At 52.3% G+C, this 21,266-nt stretch overlaps 6 protein-coding genes across 6 annotated transcripts; 4 read left to right on the top strand and 2 right to left on the bottom strand.

Annotated features, from left to right (window-relative positions):
* The first annotated feature begins 124 nt into the window (after nt 1-124).
* Nucleotides 125-2,391, top strand: QC761_204440 (uncharacterized protein). Its single transcript, XM_062876172.1, has 2 exons — nt 125-457; nt 520-2,391. The coding sequence occupies exons 1-2, from the start codon at nt 417-419 to the stop codon at nt 1,601-1,603; spliced, it is 1,125 nt and encodes a 374-aa protein (XP_062734745.1). The 5' UTR covers nt 125-416; the 3' UTR covers nt 1,604-2,391.
* A 1,775-nt stretch (nt 2,392-4,166) lies between these two features.
* QC761_204430 (uncharacterized protein) lies at nt 4,167-4,976 on the top strand (the record flags this gene model as incomplete). The annotated part of the gene is made up of 1 exon (XM_062876171.1): nt 4,167-4,976. One exon carries the CDS (start codon nt 4,167-4,169, stop codon nt 4,974-4,976), a length of 810 nt encoding a protein of 269 aa, XP_062734744.1.
* A 661-nt stretch (nt 4,977-5,637) lies between these two features.
* Nucleotides 5,638-6,129, top strand: QC761_204425 (uncharacterized protein; the record flags this gene model as incomplete). Its single annotated transcript, XM_062876170.1, has 3 exons — nt 5,638-5,724; nt 5,790-5,867; nt 5,920-6,129. The coding sequence occupies 3 exons, from the start codon at nt 5,638-5,640 to the stop codon at nt 6,127-6,129; spliced, it is 375 nt and encodes a 124-aa protein (XP_062734743.1).
* A 404-nt stretch (nt 6,130-6,533) lies between these two features.
* On the top strand, nt 6,534-8,061 carry QC761_204420 (uncharacterized protein). Its single transcript, XM_062876169.1, has 2 exons — nt 6,534-7,568; nt 7,633-8,061. Exons 1-2 carry the CDS (start codon nt 6,617-6,619, stop codon nt 7,701-7,703), a joined length of 1,023 nt encoding a protein of 340 aa, XP_062734742.1. The 5' UTR covers nt 6,534-6,616; the 3' UTR covers nt 7,704-8,061.
* On the bottom strand, nt 7,800-15,114 carry INO80 (putative DNA helicase ino80). Its single transcript, XM_062876168.1, has 4 exons — nt 13,613-15,114; nt 12,964-13,320; nt 8,574-12,891; nt 7,800-8,515 (listed from the first exon to the last, which is right to left on the bottom strand). Exons 1-4 carry the CDS (start codon nt 14,294-14,296, stop codon nt 8,343-8,345), a joined length of 5,532 nt encoding a protein of 1,843 aa, XP_062734741.1. The 5' UTR covers nt 14,297-15,114; the 3' UTR covers nt 7,800-8,342.
* A 397-nt stretch (nt 15,115-15,511) lies between these two features.
* ARB1 (ABC transporter ATP-binding protein arb1) lies at nt 15,512-18,311 on the bottom strand. Its single transcript, XM_062876167.1, has 3 exons — nt 17,233-18,311; nt 16,033-17,174; nt 15,512-15,976 (listed from the first exon to the last, which is right to left on the bottom strand). Exons 1-3 carry the CDS (start codon nt 17,860-17,862, stop codon nt 15,850-15,852), a joined length of 1,899 nt encoding a protein of 632 aa, XP_062734740.1. The 5' UTR covers nt 17,863-18,311; the 3' UTR covers nt 15,512-15,849.
* Between the last annotated feature and the right edge of the window lie 2,955 nt (nt 18,312-21,266).

The following is a 21,266-nucleotide window of genomic DNA, read 5'->3' as shown; positions in this document are numbered from 1 at the left end:
GGGGATAGCAGAGTCGGTCCGTTAAGGTACAAGGGGGGGCGGCTAGTTCCGCCTTCTTTTGACGACACTTCATACCGTAATGGCACGAAGCCGAGAGGCTAGAATGTTGTGTTAAACAAAATATGTAATGACAATAAAAAGATCTGGCTTTTTCATCAATATATAAAGAAAAAACTGCCGAAACTGGTCGACATCTTGAGATGGTGTTCTCTCCATGAGCTCGACGTCATCCCGGGTGGTGGGGTCTTGGTACGAGTCCATCGCGGGGGTGGATTCTTGACTCAGCACCACTGCTACCCCGCAGACAACGACGACTTCAATGCTCAAAAAGGGGCCTTTAATTCTGAAAGAAATCCCATCTGAAAGGTATTCCGAAAGAACCAAACTTTCCATCAGTCTTAAACACTAATCTCACAATGACCGAAAAGCAATTCAACGTTGGCATCGTCGGCTATGGGTTCGTCTCTCCTCCTAAACTCCATACCCAACCCTAACCCAGCGGCTAACCACCCCCTCCAGCCTCTCCGCCAAAGTCTTCCACATCCCTTTCATCCAACTCACCCCCTCACTCAAGCTTCACTCTATCGTCCAGCGCACTCCCAAGCCAGGCAACTCCGCCCCAGAAGACTACCCTGACCTCAAGCACTACACCGCTTCCGAGGATCTCATCGCCGACCCAGACGTCGACGTGGTGGTCCTCTGCACCCCACCAAACACCCACTACCCCCTGACCCGCTCAGCACTGCTCAACAACAAGCATGTCCTTGTCGAGAAGCCGTTTGTTCCCACCTCAAGCGAGGCGGATGAGTTGACTGCTTTGGCGAGACAGCAAAAGCGGGTGCTTTGCGTCTATCAGAACCGGCGATGGGATTCGGACTTCCTTACTGTTCAGAATCTCCTCAAGGAGGACAAGCTGGGAAGAATTGTCGAGTTCGAGACGCACTTTGACAGATTGCGATTGACGGCTCCGCCGAAGGGTTCGACGTGGAAAGCGGGGCTCAAGATGGACGAGGCGGGAGGGGTGTTGTATGATCTTGGCTCCCACTTGTTGGATCAGGTGTTTGTGTTGTTTGGTATGCCTGATGGCGTGACAGGGAGATTCGTCAACCAGAGAGAAGGGAGGCTTGTCACTGGGGATGGGACCGATGAGCAGGAGCCGGATAGTGTGACTGCTATCCTGAGCTATAAGAACAAGGGGTTGTTGGTCTTTGTTCGTGCCGGCGTCGCCTGTGTCGAGACCAGACAGATGCGGTTCTGGGTCCGGGGTACCAAAGGCAGTTATCACAAGAGCGGGTTGGATCCTCAGGAGGATCATCTCCGCGCCGGTGGCAAGGCGACTGACACCGACTTCGGCAAGGAATCGGAGGACAGATTCGGGAGGTTGTGTATCGTCGGCGGTGACGGGAAGGTGGAAGACCAGGTTTGCCCTACTGTAGAGCCGGAGACATATGTCAGGTTCTATCACCTGTTTGCGCAGGCTGTTGCAAGCGGAAAGGAGGAAGGTGTGCCAGTGCCTGCGTCACAGGCGGCGCAGGTTCTGCGAATAATCGAGGCAGTACGAGAGAGTGCGAAGACTGGGAGCGAGGTCGCCCCGCAAGCCTAGCCCTTTGATCAGTCGAAGACCAGAAAGGAGCAAATGCCAGCTTGTCTCAACAGAAGCCCCTGGCGTACTCGGGCTATGGTTTTAGATACCGACGAAAGACCCGCCCCTGCCGGCTGAGCACAACCTCATCAGCCAAAGCCAGATCGGCATTACACCCACTGAATTTACCAGCTCCTTGCGACATCTTTCAATTGCTATGGTTTGCCATTTCATCACGCTCTTGTAGAACAGGACAACAGATCTTCCTTTTTTACGTCCCTGAACAATTCCTGAATCAGCCTCGCTCTATTAGCCGTCTCATCGTGCTTTCGTCGCTCGGCAGCCTTGCGGTATCTCTTGGTCAAGTGCGCCTTGATTATCTGCTCAGTCCACTCCTCTTCCCACAGCCTCTCCAGCGACAACATCTTCTTGTGATGATGCCAGGGACATTCGAGGCCCTTGTAGAAGACTGTTTCGCTGTCGACGAAGTGGTTGGGCTTCCTCCCGCCACCTTGACAAGTTACTCCATAACAGATGCCACTGAAGCGGTCGACATAGTTGCAGCAGATGCGCTGTTGTGGGGGCTTGTGGAACGATGGTTTGATCCTTGCAGGGTCGTCCTTCAGCTTTGCAGCCTTTGGTTTTGTGGCACAGCCAGCGGGTGTTCGTGTAGTATGTGCACATTATTCGTTCAGTACGACGATGGATGGATGCCGAAGGTGTGTGGATACTGGAGAGAGGGGGCGGCAACATTCAAGCTTGAGCTGACGGAGGTTGTGGAGGGTGGCGGAACTCAAAATCGACACCATGTTGGCGATTCCTGGTCATGAAGTCATCGCTCTGTCTTAAGTTTAAAGCGGTGGCTCTTTAAGGAAGCATCACGTTTCCGATCTGGCTTAGTATGCGAGCCCTTTGCTGTCTTTTGCTCCATACGATAAAAACACTCTTGTGTTGCTCTGTATTCCAAACAATCAAAACAAAAAGCTGATGTGAAAAGCTCGAACGATCAAAACCTTCATACTCTTTCCAGGAGGGTGTTTGTTTGTTTTATCTTGGACAAGTAGAGCGGCACTCGCTATTAGGGGATCCGAGATCAATGATGGCTTAAGAGCAACTGGCTACCACGCAACGACATGACTTCTAAGGTAGTCATGCTTTCTGCCTTCATACAACTTTTGTCATCAAGAATACTGTGTCAATTGACTCCAAGAAAATTTATACTCGAGTGCATATAAATTATAAGGGCGTTGATAATGCATGGTTCAGAAAAGATGTTCATCAACGTTTCGGTTTAGGGATTTTTGTACCGAGAATATCGACTCCTCAGATTTCATATTCATCAAGGTAGCCGAGGAGAACAGTCCAAAGTTAGAGGACAATCGAACCAATAGCATAACATGCCACCAGAAGCTTCATAACCGTCTCGGAACATGAACCTGTATGCATAAGTGCCAGGAGTAATGGCTACTGACAAAGGTCAGAATGAGCAAGTGCGAGAGGGCTTGGAAATTTCAGTCCTCTTGTACACGCCAAAATTCCCCTTTTTATTTGGGTACCTCAACACTCATCAATAAGTGTCTCATGGTCAACCCCCTTCTAACCAATACTGGTTACAAGTACAACTGAAATGTTTCTAATTTCACTATCTTGTTTTCGAAAGAGTGTGACCTTTGGAGCGCTTAAGTAGGCACCTGAGGCGTCACAGACGTCAGTTAGTCTTACAGGAGACTGGAACCATGTCACCATTTGATCGTTGGCATACATAAGGTAGACCATCTCATTAGATAGGTTCCATGGAGTTTTAAGAAGCCTGCTTCCGGGTTATGTCTTAGGTACCTAGTTACTCAGTCTGGCGGGTCATCTGAACTGGTTTACAAGGCCGAAGAGCGGAGTTCGACGTCAGTGCCCTGCTTCACGTCGCGGTTCTCGACAACCCCGTATTATTCTCGCGTAACCCTGAATATCCTTTCCACGCCGATTGTACTCACTTCCCCCCTCAGAAGTGAGATTACCCCGGAATCTGTTCTCAGACATCACTTTGACCTGTTCTTTTCCAATCGGTTAGCAGAGTTACCCACAGATCGCCTGCCACTCATTGTTTTGGCAACACGCCAAGTTCATCAACATTTTGACCACTCCAATGCATTTCTCCTCAGTTCTCGTTCTCACACAGTAACTTGCCTCTTACAAAAAAATATAGACACCTCCTCCAGCTCGAAAGCTAGATTGCTACAGTGGTTTATCTCAAGCTCAACGAAGATGAGGCCTACACCCTCGTACCCCTGCCGGCCGCCATTCGACACGGCCTGCATGCTGTTGCAATTCTAGCTTTCCTGAGCTTCATTTTCGTCTTCGCCCTTTTGATATACCTCAGCTGGAGATTCGCCAAGTGGCATATCAGGCAACCCTCGCAAGAGGCTTCAAGCCTACCAGCTTCAAATCTCCAGGTTGATGAGGACAACTTGCACGAGATGCTGGTGATGTTGCGGAATTTTACTGTTTCGGCGGAATCACAGCCCACTGAAGCCGATAATGGGATGCCATCACGACCGCAAACTGGCTTCGCCTTCTTTTCTGGCACTTCATGCTGCTAACGCCAAATCAATGCTGGATCACCTCCAATTATCAAGAGCTTCGTTTGTACCTCCATTACCTACGGATCTTTATCTGTCTTGTGGCCACAAGCGTGATATATCTCGCCATCGTCCTTCATCTCTTGACTCACCGCAAGCCCATCGCTTCAAGCTGTCAACAAACATCGCCCGGTACCCAGTATGCCACACAAGAGCAGAAGCTTCGCGAGATAAGCAGCTTTCTGGCATACCCGTTAATCTACATTCTCTGTACCGTGTCAATCGCTACATCCAGAATCGGATCCATGGTCAAACATGAGCCCCCGGTCCTCTTCTACACCGTGGCATGCTCTTTGCTGGCTTCAGCAGGATTACTAGACGTCCTCCTGTACTCTTTCACTCGGAAAACCATTGTCTTCTCTGGTCAGAAACCACCCACTCAAGACACAGGGCTGGAAACCTTTGGATTCATGGCAAGCTCTCTTCGCACACCACATGGAAGAGCTTTCGGAAATATGGTGTTTATCGAGGGTGAAACCCAAACCCACAGCGGCTCGGGCATCAGGCGACTCTGGGGATGGGTTTGTAATTTGTGGAGGACAGTGTTTCCAAAGCGTTCCGAAAGAGCTTGGAGGGGCAGGCTTGCGAGCGTGGAAGTTCCTTTTGGGCCGAGGACTGAACGCGGGCAGGCGGATTGGGACAGCTCGTGGATGAGCTTGGGTGTGGACGCCTCCGAGGTCGCGTGGAAGAGCCCCCGCGCGCTGAAAGTAGAGATCGGATGTGAGACGACAACGCGCGTCCACACGCAATATCAAGGGTGAGAAAGCCGGAAGGGGGCGGCTGCAAATGCTGCCCCTAGAATACCCGGTGAAGGGAGAGCAGAAGACGCCGGCTGGAAATGATTGTGTTGAGATAAATGAATAAAAATAGGTAGTTAATTTGACAGAATTTGCTCTCGAAAATATCTTGAACTAACTCACATCGACAGGCCACCTGCCAATAGCACCATTCATGTTATGGTACTTTTTCCCAGCTGTATTGACACAATGAAAGCTTTCCATCAGTTTTAGACTGATTATGCAAGCAAGAACGTTTCAGAGGTAAGCCAGGTCGACGATCGACCGGCACTAGAGCAAGAAAACAAGATGCCGCTTGCTTTCACTTGCTTGTTCAACCCATGGCTATGGGTCTAACGTCTAGCTGACCGTTAGCCGGTGTCGGTGAAGACCCAGCGGGTTCTGGACATTTGAGCTGAGTCATGGCAGCCCTGTATCGTGGTCAGCCCTACGGGGACTGTACCGACTTGATGGGGTGGCAATGCCTACAAAAGATCATGAATCCATGCCCCAAATCCAAGAAAATTAGCATCGTCATCAAACAGTCTCTTTAGTCATCTCACATAAACAAAGAACACTACTCAAGTCTCTCTCCAAGACTCTATCACCGCCGCAAGATCGCCTCAAAAGCACATCACCACCGGCCATGCACTCCCTCATCCCAACCGTCGCTCTCCTCAGCCAGTCTGTTGCTGTCTTTGGTGCTGCTATCCCCAAGCCTACTCCAGCCACAGTAAGTCCTTATTTCAGGCGCTAAACCATGTTTCATCCACAATTCATCACTAACCGTTACACTAGGCTCCGGTCCCACTCATTGTTGACAATGCACTACCTCAGGCTGCTGTTACTCAGCAGGTGAAGATTGACGAAGAGCTGGTAAGGAAATCCCATTTCCACTCTTACACCAACAGGTTCTGATATTCCACAGGCTGTCGAAATCATCGAAAAGACCCTCGCCACTCTCGTCAAGTCTGTCACACCAACTACCGTGGCCGCCAGGCAGGCTATCAATGACATACTTCCTCCCAACTATTTTTGGCCTCCTTTCTTCTCCCCTCCCCAGATGCCCAACAGCAACCAGACCTTCAGCCCTTACTGCCACTTGAAGACTCAGGAGGAATGCAATCGCATCCTGTGAGCACAAGAAAATATGGAAAGTCAAAAATGGCATGGGAAAAGGATGGTATTTAGGAGAAAGGTTGTGCTGGACTGGGATATGATAACTTTCAGGATATAAGACTACGGACTACTGAGGCATATCGACATGTATCATGGGTATCCCAAGCCAAGGGTGAGGGTTCCACCAGTCTGGTTGAACCAGTGTGCCCAGAGCCGGGCAGGGTCCGTGGCATCTTCTTCCTGTACATAGCTAGCGCTTTTAATTCTCTAAATTCCGCAATGCACATTCAACAGGTGGCTTTCAACAGAATGTCTGGTGTTCTTGATGTTGTACTCCGTAGTGCACTTTAACAAGCTCGGGTTAGGGTTCCACAAACTAAAGGGCTGTTGACCCCCACTAACCTACCCCCACCAACAAAACCTCGGCAGAACACCAGCACCACATCAACATCGTCATCACCAACCCCAACCCCGAAAAGCACAACACACAACAACCATCACCCACCATGTCAACCACCACAACAATAAAACAAGATGCAATTCCCTACCTGGAATTCCCCTCCCCCAACAGGAACAACCCCTCCCGGAAACAATGCTTGGTTTTCTTCATAACCGGCAACCCAGGCCTAGCAAGCTACTACACGCCCTTCCTCACCCACCTCCGCCACCTCCTCGACACGCTTGAGTCGTCCAACAAGGCCGCCTACCACATCTACACCCGCAACCTCCTCGGCTTCTCCGACCACGACCACTCACCCCCCTTTGGAACCACCCTCCCCCCATCCAACCTCCCAACCCAACCCTTCACCCTCGAAGACCAAATCATCTCCCTAACCTCCACCCTTGTTTCCCTCAACACCCCCACCCCATTCACCTCCTGCATCCTAATAGGCCACTCAGTAGGGGCCTACATAGCAACCGAAATCTTCCACCGCCACCACCTCACCCCCTTATCCGCCCTCCTCAACCTGACTTCAGCGATCCTCCTCTTCCCAACCCTAACCCACATCGCCCGCTCCCCCTCCGGCCAAAAACTCTCCTTCATCGCCTCCCAACCCCTCTTGAACTCGTACACCCACATCCTCGCCAAATTCATCATCAACTGTCTCCCCACCCCCATTGTTTCCCTCATCCTCTCCAGAATAATGAAACAGCCCCCCCACGCTTTATCCACCACCCTCAGCTTCCTGCAGAGCCAAGATGGGATATGGCAGGCGATCCACATGGGCAAAGACGAGATGTCCACCATCACCGAAGAGAAGTGGTCTTCCGACCTCTGGCACTTGGCCGACGACACAGAGCACAGCGGAGAGAAATTTTATTTCTATTTTGCAAAAAAAGACCACTGGGTCGCCGACGAGGTGAGGGACGCGTTCATTGAGCGGAGGGAAAAGGACCAGAACGGGAGGACGAAGGCAACGATTTGTGAAGAGGGAGTGCCGCATGCTTTTTGTATACGTAAGTTGCGAAAACGGATGGGGAAGAAGAGGGGGTGCGTACGCTGACAGAGGGATAAAACCAGATCACAGCGAGACCGTAGCGGAAAAGGTCGGGGTTTGGATCCGAGAGATTACCGGGTCATGGACTGACTGAATGGGGTGCTAGAGAAGAAGCGGTGCCGAGGGGTGATAGATGTAAAGACAAACGGTAGAGGGTGGGAGTCATAGTCACAGCATAGAGGGAAAAAGATCGGAAATATCAACTTCATCTTCATCGTTGTCTTGAAGTCTCTCGTCTCAGAAACGACCACCTCTCACCATATACCACCCCAACAAGCCGACAAACTAAATCCCCAACTCCCCCATCTCTCCACTTTTGTTCCATTGCCCACGCACAATTCCCTTCATCAGACACAACCTCTCATCCTACACAAAACCACCACAGCGGCATCCACAAGAACAAGACACAACATGAAACAAAAGTAATTATTCTACAGAAATACAACAAGAACATCTTTAGTTGACATTCCACCCATTCCTCATTTGTTATCCGCTTGCTGCCCCTTGAGCTGACCTGAACTCCTCTCCCCAGCCCCAAGTACAATTCCCGTTTTTGTGTCTACCAGTGCTCTTTAATGAACTGGGCTACATACACCCAACAACCACGTATGCTGGGTGCAAAAGAAGAAAAAGAAAAGAAGAAAATCTATACCGGCGGGGTGCGTAGATGGCGGCTTGGTCTTGGTACAGGCTTATTGCTACCATATTGTCCTGCAGGTGAAAGAGTAGGTGATCAAATATCGATCTCGCCGTCAGCAATCGCCAACCGTTGCTTTGTTGTCTTGGCTTTCTTGCCGGTGGGAGCGCGCTTGGTGCGTTTTCCAGGGCGGACATCAGCGGCGTCGGCGCCGGCGGCGTTTGGTGTGGCTGTGCCGGAACCCTTGTTGTCATCAAAATGACCCTCGCCTGTAGAGCAGATATTGGTCAGTTCATGGGTCTGTAGAAACGGCAAACATGGACTCACCTTCGTGATACATCTCATCCAGGCTGGTTGGAGCATCCGCCCGCTTCCGCTTGCCACCACGCTTCTTCTGAATCTTGTCGTACTCCCCGCTCTCGAGCAATTCCTTCTCGCGGCGTTCAATCATCTCGGCCTGTTCATCATCCGCAAGCCACATGGCAATGTCGCGGTTCCGGTTCTCGGGCGCCCTACGTCCAGAGAAGTCTACACCGGCGCCACCCGCCGACGAGCCGCCCGTGATGACGACGCGCTGCACCTCTTCCTTCTGCATGGCACGCTTGCGGATGCGTTCCTCGATGGTGCCGCGCGTGATGAGACGATAGACGGTGACCTGCTTCGTCTGACCAAGACGATGGGCACGATCCATGGCCTGTGAATCAATGGTCGGGTTCCAGTCAGAGTCGTAGAAGATGACAGTATCGGCCGTGGTTAGATTGATACCAAGACCACCAGCACGGGTAGAGAGCAAGAAGATGAAGATCTCGGGCCGGGTTTGGAAGTCCGACACGGTATCTCTTCTGTCTTCCAGCTTGGTTGAACCATCGAGGCGGCAGTACTTGTAGTTGCAGTAGGTCAAATACTCTTCCATCAGATCGATCATGCGCGTCATCTGGAAGTACAGCAGCACACGATGACCGCCCTCCTTCAGCTGCCGCAGGAGCTCGTCGAGCTTGGCAAGCTTGCCCGAATCCGTAATGAAGCGGCGCATCGAGGGGACCGCAATGTTGGTAAACCGGGTCTTCTCCTTGTCTGGCGCCGGCAGGAGTGCAGGAGGCGGGTATCGCTCGATTGGGATCTTTTCGGTGACGAGCGCCTTCTCTTCGACGGGGGTGGGTCCGTACAATGCTTTGCGTACCTGAGGGTTGAAGAGGATGTTCTCACGCTCCGCAACCGAGCCGCGACCGGTGCATGAAACCTCGATGGGCGGTGCAGATGCGCGAGGCCGGCCGGCTTGCTCAAGTCGTCCCAGTCCGATATCAGCGTAGTTAGCGCGCGCCACATTCATGAGGTCGCGAAGGACACCTTGCTCAGTGATATCGGCAAGAGGCTTGCGGTCAGTACGTTGCTGAATCTGGAACAGAGCATGGACCGGAGTCCAGTTCTCGTCTTCTGTATCGCGATAGAGGACGTTCATGTTCCCGAGCCGGTTCTTCGATGTTGAAAGCGTTACAGCTCGCTCGAACAGTCCTTGATGACTAGCCTGGTAGGCTTCTTGCGGGCTAGCGTCCGCAAATCGCAGCCATGAAAAGTGATCGGCATTCGAGACGCTATCACGAATGTTCTCCGGTGTCCAAATATTCAACAGCTCGCCAGTGTACTTTCTCCGGAAACCAGCAACCGCGTTATCAGGCCCGGGCTTGTCCAGGCGCCCGCCCTCTTGCCACACCAAGCGGGGCAAGTCGTAGTCGATCAAACTGCGAACAGAGTAACCAACTGATACGTTTGTGCCCTCTCTGACAAAAGAGGCCGTCTCGGCAAAGTAGCCGCAAGAGAATGGCGACTTGGTATCGGCCCTCTCGAAAAGATCGGGATGGTTGCAGACCTTTCGGAACTGCATGACGAGATTCATCAAACTAGAAGAATCGTCGTCGCCCATGGTCGCCTTCTCAATGAGGTCAAGAATGCTGATCTGGTTGCGAAGGCTCGAATACAAGGCACGCTGGCGGTAGGTCAGATCGCAAAAGACGTCTAGTTCAATCTTGTCGCCCAATTCCTTTTGGACATGCTTCTTGACACGACGAAGCATGAATGGCTTGAGAATCATGTGCAAACGCTTCAGCTGGTCCTGGTTGAGCTTGGTGTTGCTCTGCGCATGCGATTCGATGTCCTTTGAGAACCATTCGCTGAACTCGTCGTGGGAGTCAAACAAGGACGGCATGATGAAATGCAAGAGGGCCCAAAGTTCCTGCATGTTGTTCTGAATAGGAGTACCGGTCAACAGAAGTCGGTTGCGGCAGTGGAAACTCAGCAAGCACTTCCAACGGGAGCTCGAAGAGCTCTTGATGGCTTGGGCCTCGTCGAGGATCATATACTGCCACTTCATCTTTTGGAAATAGGCGACATCGGACACGACAAGCTGGTACGACGTGATCATGACGTGGAAAGCAGCGTCCTTCTTGTAGGTGGTGTGCTTTCGGTCCCAGAACTTTCGGAGCACCTTGCGGTCGGCAGCGGTGCCCCAATATGGCAACACCTTGAACTCTGGGACGAACTTGGTGATTTCCTGTTGCCAGTTGTGCAGGGTAGAAGCCGGCGCAACGACAAGGAACGGACCCCAAATGTCGTACTTCTCGGCGAGGTAGGCCATGACAGAGATGGACTGTACAGTCTTGCCCAGACCCATTTCGTCGGCGAGGATGCCGTTGATGCCTTGCTCGTACAGATTGACAAGCCAATTGAGACCCTTGAGCTGATATTCCTTCAGCTGGCAGTTGAGCAGCTTCGGCTGGTCAATCTCCACATCGCCCATACCAGTGGGGTTCTGGAAGTTCATCTCCCCATCCTCGTCCAGGTTGGCGTCCTTGTTGAAGTCCCGTGCCTTCTTTTGCGCTTCCTCAATGGCGTTCTGCGCATTGGCCATGGCCGCAGCCTTGAGGGTCGATTCATCGGCCTCGTCGAAATCAAGATTTTCAAAGTTGGTAACCTTGGAGCCAACCGGACCAGTAGGCTCCTCGATATCAAGAGACGTTTCGGGGATTTGGTTTTGGTCCGCATCAGCAATCTCGGGTCGGTCCGTGCTGCGCTCCACCTCGTTTGTCTTGATCTTCTTGCCAATGAAGTGAGAGTAGATTTCGGTCTGCGAGATCAGGAAGTTGAGCTTCCTCTTTTGACGAGCCGCTTCACGGTCGGCTTCCTCCTTCTTCGCGTTCTCGAGCTCCTGCTTCTCGGCGGCTTTGCGGAGGTCGCGCTCCTCGCGTTCGTTCCGTTTCCAGAAGCCCATCATGTCTCTCATGACACGCTTGGCACGAGCTTGAAGGTCTTTGGTACCCTTGTTGGTGCGGAGCTGCCATCGCTTTGCTTCCTTGGACGCCAAAATGGCGGTCTTCTTGAGGTTAGATGCCTTGGTGGAATATGAGTCGGTGGCGAGCCTGTAGACCTTGTTGACATCCTTCCGGGCAAGGTCACGCCAGATCTGGTCGTAGATCTGGTTAAAGCCCTTGGACTGGAACCGCATCTCCAACGGATCCTTTGGCTCCTCGACCACCTTTTCCTTCTTGAAGTCCTTGGGCTCCTTGGTTTCCTTGTCCTTCTCGGAATCGGTGACGGGCTGTTTGGTGATCTTGAGTCGAATCTTGCTCGTCTCCTCCTTGGTGGGAAGCTCCTTCCCGGCATCGAGAGCGGCCTGGGCAGCTTCGGCACTGTCCTTCTCTGCCTGCTTCTGCTCCTTGGACTTCTTGAGTCGACCACCGGCGCGACCCTTGCCCTTGGCCTTGCCAGGTTCCATGTTTTCGGCCTGGAAAGTCGCCATGGTACCACCCTCGAGATTGGGCTCGAGAGCGCTCGAACTGCGGGGAGGACCTTTGAGGCCATTCTGCAAGATGTATTTGGTCTGCTGAACTTTCTTCTCGGCTCGTTCCGCTTCCTTCATGTACCGCAGGCGCTCTGCCTCGCTCTGGGCAATGGTGGCCCGCTTGAGAGCAGAATTCTTGAGCTCGAGGGTAAGAGCCATGGACTTCTCCCGACGCCTCTTTCGCTGCATGTCCTTCTTCCGCTCCTTCTCCAACTGGACTTCTCGCTGTCGCACCTCCTGCAATGCTTCGTCGTAGTGAAGGTCATCGAATCGCCGCTTCCCAAGATCGGCATGCAACTTGAGTTTGAAACCTTGCGACTGGGCCAAGTCATCTCTGCGCGCCTGCTTGTGGCTGAGGTCCAACTGGGCCAGCTCCAGTCGGCGGCGCTTGCTCCGTCGTTGATACTCTTCAAATTCATCTTCCCATTTGTGTTCTGGTGGGTCCCAAGAGTCGAGCTGCTGCATTTCCTCTTGAATCTTCCTTTCTTTGTCGGCAGAGAAGGACTTTTGCTTCGTAAGCCCGTTGGCCGATCGTTTCGCTGGAAGTCGTGGACCGGAAGCCGGGGTCTCGGGTTTGGAGGCGGTCTTTCTGGACGCTTTGGGCGTCGACTCGACACCCTTCATTTCAGAAACACGCGACTTAATGGTCTTTCTTGGCTTTTTCTCGCGGTCAGCCTTGTCGACGGTTCCGGCTCTTTCCACTCGGATGGGGGTATCGTCGGTTGTAGATGGCGAGGTCGCTCTGGGTCGCGAGACAGGTTCGGAGAGGATGTTGGAAAAGGACATGACACCAGCGGCACGACTCGGAGTCTGTATTGGCGGTGGGTAAATTGTTAGCCTGAGGCTGAATCTTATTTGATGGAGCAAACGGTCCCAACCTACATTTGAGACGCCCTGGCCCTTAGATGATGATGGGGTTGGGGACCCGCTCCGTGCGAGGACAGGCAACGCAGTTGGAGTGGTCCCGTTGATAGTGGAAGGGGGCATCTGGCTGTGCCTCAAACTGGGCGATGAAATGGCACCAAGTCGAGCCGATGCAGGTGCTGATGGACTGATGGATCCTGCAGTGGGAGCAGGATGGTACTGAGAGACGGGACTTCGTGAGAGGGATGAAGTCGCATGGGATGCGTAGCTGGCGCCGTTGATGATGCCGCCCTGGTGGTTGCTGGCGGAGGATGTGGCGATGTTGTTCGCGGTGTAATAGTCGGATGATTGGGAATAATTGTACGAGTCGCGAGCCTGGAGTGGCGTGGTGTAAAAAAATTAGTCGACGTCAATCAAGCAGGCGCGGGCTGATAGGGCTTGGTTGGGTGGTGAATGCTGAGGTGAAGAGGGAGTCGCCGGCCAGGGCGGGAAAAATTGTCAAGTGTTGATGCAGCGATTGGGGGGGGAGACGCGATGATATAATATTAGGGAGATGCAAAAAGGCAACAGGGCGGGCAAATTGCACTTTGCTCTTCGATGATGCTTGGCCGTGTCTGGGAATGGAATGGTTTTGGTATTTTGGGGAGGGGGCCCAAAGCTTACTTACCTTTGGTGTCGAGCTCTGCGTCGCGTTGCGCCAGGAGGAGGAGCCCGTGTCCGAAACCCTGCGCTCGCGCTCTTTCTTTGTTGAATCCGCCGTCGGGTCGTAGAAGCTGCTGCCCGCCGACTTTTCGAGAACCGGGTCGCGATTGTCTCTGTCTCTGCCTCTGTCTCGATCACGGTCTCGAATCTCGGACGAGTAGTACACGTGCGGCGCGTGCAGCGGCGATACGGGCGGCGGGTGTTGTTGTGTCGTCAATGGCGATGCAATGGCCGGCGGTGCCTGCAGCGATGCCGATAGTGGTGGAGGCGGCGGTGGTGGTGGTGGTGGGAAGGAGGCTGCCGAAATCGAGGCTCCTGCCACGGGATTGCTGAGGATGGAACGAGAGCCCGAGGGATGGCTGCCAGGCGAGGTAGAGTAGGGGTTCGGGGTGTGATAGTCACCTTGTGTTGGTGATCTTAGACTGAAGGACGAGTGCGGCCGTGGAGGCGCGGCTGCTCCGGGGGTTCCTGGCGGCCCAAGAGCTGACGCTGGCTGCGAGGCAGAGCTCACTGGATTCAAGATGTCGCGCAGCCCTCCACGCGGTCCGCGATCTTCGTTTGCACTGCCGCCGCCATTGCCATTACTGCCGTCCTCGTCAAAGTGAGGCGGCCGTTGCAGCACGGTCGAGAAGTGGTCCCGCCCGTCCATGGTGCTTCTGTTACTGTGTAGTTTTTACAATTCATGTGCATTCATCGACACTTTTTTGCCCACCTAGCACGCGTCCTGTCGAGGAATTACGAAGCTATCGGCAAGTCTGTTTAAACTAAAGAAAAGGGTGACCTGCACTCTTCTGGCTTCTGACAATCTGCTCTAGAGAGACGGCTCCGAGATCGCTAGGAGGGGAACAGGAGGTCAGCGGCAGTGTTGGCGCGGATGCGGGCGCGTGGATGATGAGGGTATCGCAACGAGATCGGATGGAACACCGGGTGGGCTCGGGGTTGGTGAGAAAAAAGAGGGTGATGGGTGGAAGCAATCACCAAAGGGGAGAAAAATACAGGGCAATCAACAAAAAGCTGGGCGCCGATGGCAGCTGGACGGCGACAGCGACAAGGGTATGATGTGGTGGAGGACGATGGTGGAGGACGATGGTGGTTATGATGGCGGTGGTGATGGTGATGGGAATGGGAATGGACGAAGGGGAAGGAATGGTGTTGGGTTGGAGATGAATGGATCCATGAGCCAGCAGCGGTGTTGCCAGACCCGACTGCTCATTCTCGATTTGGCCACATCTGGGCTTTTGCTGCGTTGGTGTGTGCAGCAGAGTCTTCTCCCCCCCAAAATCCCCTTTGACAACCCGCTTCCTCGCAGCTCTCGCGAAGGTGATCCATCCATCAGTGGTCCCCCCCCGTCCCCCCGGAAAAGCAGGCCCCCCAGGCGTCCAGCCAGATCGAGACAAGCTGGTCCCACGCGCTGAAAGACGTCAGCAGGGCTCCACTAATCTGACACCCCCTTCCATGTTAGTGTAGGTCCAATAGCCAGCCCCCTTTTATCAGATAACAACGCTACGGCCACCCCCTCCCCTATGCCCAGTCAGGGGTGCTGGCAAGGAAGTACCCATTTCAGCCCCGGCGCGAGGTATCCGCCTGCCGCTGCTGCAGTCGCCCCAGCCATGCAACACACACCACAGCGGCAGTGGGAAAAGTCTCACCAGACACCAAAAGAATCCGAACTGGCATCCCAAGATCCGCCTGTTAATGCCCAAAACTACAATTAATTGTTTCCTTCCCAGTGATCTTCTTCAACCCACCGCCTCGGCACAGCCCTCAGACATCATGTTGCGAATGCCCTCATATTGTCCCGGACACCCACCACCTTACCAATCACACATATATGAAAATTGACACACACAACTACCTGACGAACCGAATCGATCATAACTTTTCCGTCATTACTCGCTATCTGAGCGCGAATGCATCTAATGAACGGCTGGAGAATCGCGAAACGTGAAAACAAAAGTCTATCCGGCCCAGAAAGAAACCTCATCGCTGTCATCAAACCAACCCAACCCAGCCACCACCGTTTATGCTTGCAGGAGAGTTGACACTTTCCCGGTCAACTCCCATCCCATATACTCCAGAATTCCCCTCTGGCAGCCGCGTGATTGGTGTGAGAAGAGGCTTACCTGAGGCCGTCTCAGCTGCAGCGCAACCTCGCCCATGTCATTCTCATGTAAAAAGAGGCAAAAACAAAATCTAGCCAACTCAGACAGCGCCCGAAGCCACCATCTTCTTGCGGAGATAGTTCTTGTAGTCGCCGATCGAACCATCCCATTGCTTAATGGTCTTGTTCTCGCACACGAGAATCTGCTTGGCAATCTTGTCGAGTAGTCTGGAGACATGTCAGCAATTAAATCCTACAAATTAGCCATCAGAGCTTCGTCGTACCTGAAATCGTGACTGACGACAATGACACCTCCGCTGTAAGCGTTGATGGCATCCGCCAAACTGTCAATAGTGGGAATATCAAGACCGTTGGTAGGCTCGTCCAGCAACAACATGTTGGGGCTTTCAATGGCCAACAGAGCGAACACGATACGGGACCGTTGTCCGTCAGACAGGGTACCGATCAGAGAAGTCTGAGACTCGCCCGAAAGACCATACTTGCCCAGCTGCTGTCTCCAGTACTGGTAGTCTTGGGATCTATCCGAGTACTTGTCACGCACAAAGTCCAAAGCAGACTTTGTGAGATCAAGCTGCTCCGCCGAGTGCTGCGAGTACAGACCCAGCTTCAAGTGAGTGTGACGCGACACCACACCTTCTCTAGGAGAAAGCTTGCCAGTCATCAGTCGGAGAAGAGTAGACTTGCCAACACCGTTGGGTCCGACCAAGGCAGTACGGGAGTCCATGTCGAAACCGAGGTCGATGTGCTTGTACAAATCATCCTTGGCATCGCCCGAGTAGGAGAAGCTGACATCGTCGAAAGACAGAACTGGGGGAGGCAGCTTCTCGACATCGGCGAAACGGAAGGTGAAGACTCTGTCCTGGTGGACGGGCTGAATGAAACCATCGGCCTCCATCTTGTCCAAGATCTTTTGACGAGACTTTGCTTGTCTGACCAAGTTGGCGTAGGTACCAGCGCTGGCAATGAACTTCTTGATGTGTGCGATTTCGTCTTGCTGCTTCTGGTACGCCTTCGCCTGGTTGGTCTCCTGTTCGGAGCGGGTCTTGATATACGAGTCGTAGTTACCGCCATAGTAGAGCAGCTTCTTCTCCCTCATGTCGATCATGTTTGTGCACACACCGTTGAGGAAATCCATGGAATGGGAAACCAAGACAAGAGTGCGGTCCCACTTCTTGAGGTATTCCTCCAGCCACACGCAGGCCTCGAGATCCAAATGGGCCGTGGGGTCGTCGAGAAGGAGAAGGGAAGGTCTCACGAAAAGAGCCTTGCCAAGGGCGACACGCATCCTCCACCCACCGGACATGTCCTTGGTCTTCTTGTGGATGGTGACCTTGTCGAAGCCCAGACCGGTAAGAATGAGCGCAGCGCGGGTAGCGAAGGTGGAGGGGTCCATCTTGTCCATGTGCTATCAATGAGGTTAGCTTATATATAGCCGAGAGGCGCGGTGAGGGAGGTGTTCGTACCTCATAAAGATCCATCAGGACAGGAGACTCGGGGCCCTCCTCCTCGAGGAGCTTCTCGGCCAACTTATCGAGACGCTCCATCTCGTTCTCGGCCTCCTTGACGACCCACTCCAAAGCACCCAGCTCTGTTGGGGGAGCGCCCTCGTTCAGAAGGTAGATATCAACGTGTTCTGGAATGGGATACTCGCGGGCAGCGATAGCCTTGAGGAGGGTACTTTTGCCGCAACCGTTCTCACCCAACAGACCATACCGGCGGCCCATGGTCAATTCCAGAGTGCCATCCTGAATGAGCACACGGCCATGGAACACCAAACTGGTACTGGTGATCTTGACGTCCTTGCTGGCGGCGGTAGAGGCCAGAACACCGGTGGTGACACGGTCGGAAAGACCATGCTTGTCCATCTGGTCGGCAAGGCGCTTTACTTCGTCCATCTTGTCGGCCGAGGTGGCTGGCTCGTCCGACACGATGGGGTTGCCATGGGCATCGAGTTCAGGCTCATCGCCGTTGACGGAAGCGGCAGCGCTGGCAGTCTTTGAGTTGGCCTTGGAGCGCGAGGCAACAGTCTTCTTCTCCTTGCCCTCAGCGGCACGCTTCGCCAGACGCTTTTCCTTGGACGACGAGGGAGCCATGTTGTGCTGTGGATGCTGGAAGATAGATGGGTTTGATGGATCAAAAATCCAAAACGAAAGAACGGGCAGAAAAAAAATATGCGACGTCCTTTGTTCCTTCGCAGGCAAGCCAACTAGTACCAGGAGGCAACAAGAGAGTTTAGTTCAGGGTTGGTTTGCTGCGCCTTTGCCCTGTGGTAGGTTTGAATCAGTGGGAAGGTGGGGGAGGGGAAGCCGCACTTCTTTGGTGGGGCTTGGATTTTCAAAAAAATTCTGATAACCGATAACAACCTGACCGCTCGTCGCTTGGCTTAGTTGTTCAGGCGCCAAGGCAACAAACTGTGATGTGGCACAGACCACCAACCAATGGGCACAATCAGAAGTTACCGTCAATTGTTGTCAGCGACACAAAAAAGCCCTGTCATTGATATTTTTGACCGGACACCTGCCGCCTCCGGAGTCTTTGTATCCCATTCTTATACTGGCATTGCTACCAGTTCACTATATACTACTTGACTTTACCCTTCGAGTCAGGTCACTGCTCTTTTTGCCCCTTTCTTCACAACATGTTGGCAATTGACGTCACACAGAGGCGGCCAAGGATCCAGTTTAGTCATGGTGTATAGCCTCTTCAGTTGTCAGCCAGCTGCAGGCAGATGTCATCTCATGTCCAACTGCGGCCATCACCACATGGGATGAAGCTGAAGGAGAGAGACTGATAATGTTGGAAGCCCCCAATGCAAGTACCAAGCTTTAAAGCATCAGCCCCCGCTCTGCCGGTTTCAACGGTCCTTCACATGAGGCTGTTGAATACTCAAATTACATAAAGTGCAGACATAAAACGTACCATTCGATTTGAACTAACCAGAGTAGAAATGGAACCTGACTGTTGAGAGGGATGAGATGGTGCACTAACAAAGAAAAAAGAAATGCAAACGCGGCTACATTATCACTGAGGCTTACTTTTGGCTTCACTTTCTCGGCATATGCCGATTTTTAGAACTGGGAGCTGTAGACAAACCCGAGCATACCGTAGCCCCTGAGTGCTCCTTTGTTTACTTCACATGGCCCGAGCGCCAAAAAAGGGGCTGGGTTGGCTGCGTATGGTTGCAACTGTACGGGCATGTAATTTGATCTGGGGCTATGTGCTGCGATAGTCGTTTAACGTTGTTTTTAATGTGTCTGAAATGATCGAACGCAGCTTCAATGCCCACCAAAGCGGGTCTCTACCAGTTGCAACTGGGCTACCCCCCTTTTGCACGCATCGTAGGCCCAAGTCCTTAATGTATGAGTGATCTAGTTAACTAGCCTCGTCTGAACAACATTTTATTTCCTGATAGGAGGGCGTGTGGATTTGGTTTTCTATCAACATCATAACAACTGCCACTGTGCCGTCCTCTTTATCGGGCTGTTCGCAAATGGCAAAGCCACCTGGGTATTTGAAGGCAATGCCCTCGTTAACACCGGATTCTCTCTGCATGAATCTGAGCGCTATCCTAGGTTACTGGAGCTGGGGTCTTTCGACATACCTGTGTTGACAATTCCGGCGAAGTTGCGGCAAACTAGTGGTGCTGGACGTGATCAATTTGTTCGTTTTCCATAAGATAATCAATCCTTGGTATTTTCGGTTCGTAACTCTACGTAAGATGTCACTCCATGGCTCTGAGATCCCTATTTCAGTTTGATCCGCATATCAGGCATTTCTATGTTCAATGATACTTTTTCACGCCCTTCGTGATCGTCGACTCCCTATCCCCTTTCATTCCTACTGATTCTCCCCTTGTAGATGGCGGTAAAACTCGCCTTCCACATTGGGAGAAGGCCTATGTATCAGCATATTCTCTGTTGCTTTCCGCTGTCTTCTATTTGAAGAGAACCCGCATCGAGATTTCTTGTAAAACCAAAAGGATGCAGCAGCTTGTCCCCTTGCCAGAGACCCCTCCGGCCCATGCCTCTGTCTCCCCATTTCTTGACCCCTCGCTTGTCCACCCCATCGTCTTCTTCAACCTTGTAGGCGTGGGCAGCTTCTTTCTTATTTCGTCGGACCAGAACTACGGTACTCGAGCAAGAACTACGGTACTCGAGCAAGCAATTTGGATCGCTCTGAGCAACTCCATCGTCCTAGGTACTCGCCTAATCATCATCGCCATTGGTATGTCTCTCCATCTTCTCTTTGCCTTTCCAATAGACCCATGGGCCGATCATCGTCACATTGATCAGGACTCGATCCGATCATCATAAGTTTTCCCATATGCCTCGATGGCATTATTCCCATGTCCTTAGTCGGTATGTCAAGAGAAAACCTATCGCAGCACTACAAGACATTGCAGCCAACATGATGACCGAAATGGGATTTGGGACTGAATTTCCCGACTTTGAAGCACACAAGCATGATCTGATAAGCCTTCCGTCACTCCTCTCCTATTAGCCATTGATTCTTGAGATATTTGACCTGCCAACTTTTTCTCATGACAGTCTACCAATTGTTTTCCAACTACAGATCCTTCGACTCCCTCCAGGGAGACAGTCGACACCATCCTCACCTCGCGTGGATTACTGACAAGTACTGTTTTGGTCACGACTCACTGCTTCCCTTCCCAAGCAGATCGAAGGACAGGTCAATTCCCAACGATGTCGGTCATGGTCATTTGGCACATGAAGAGGCAAGACAAACCCGAGCAGGCAAGTGATCCCAATCCGAGATTTGTCTCTATTCCACAGCTTCATGATGAGTTTAATTATCTTCTCTGTATCCGATGGTATCATACCTTCTTTGAGGCCACCTGAAATCAAACAATCTGACAGCTCTCTTCCTTCTACAATGTCTATCGTAGCTCTTTTGCTGTTGGGTTCATACGCTGACATATTTCTATTCAGATTCGAGACAAACCCTACAGTACCACGCCTCTACACTTCGAGCCTCCACCTAATACCAGCGATACCTCTAAATCAACAAGGAGATGATAGCTCTGGATTTCCAACCCTGCTGCCATGCTCATCAGGTCAGTATCTCACTTCACTATTCTCACCTACACACTTCTAGCGGCCATTATGATGACAACAATCGCTTCATGATCACTGCCCCGACACGGGTATGAGTTGATTTCTACTTGCTTGCTCTGAGGAGGTCGCCCCCCCTTATTCCTGTTGACATGATGTCTTTGGTCAGAGAGCTGACTGCCGTGGTCCAAACATAGCCGAAGACGACGATGATGACGATCACAGCAAGAAGTAGGATTCACTCCCTTGGTTTCAATGCCCCTCAACACCCCAGCTTGAATGATGACATTTGGTTCTGACCATCACACCATGATGTTCTCGACGAGTCGTACTTTTTTCATCTGAATGATCTCTTGACATCATAGCCTCTTTACCTGATCACATCTACTCGATGACACAACCGGCCATGGTACAACACAGATACT

Source organism: Podospora bellae-mahoneyi, chromosome 2, assembly GCF_035222275.1.
Source record: "Podospora bellae-mahoneyi strain CBS 112042 chromosome 2, whole genome shotgun sequence".
In the NCBI taxonomy this organism is placed as follows: Eukaryota; Fungi; Ascomycota; class Sordariomycetes; order Sordariales; family Podosporaceae; genus Podospora; species Podospora bellae-mahoneyi.
The sequence above is the reverse complement of the archived record's forward strand: the minus strand, read 5'-3'. Positions and strand labels throughout refer to the sequence as shown.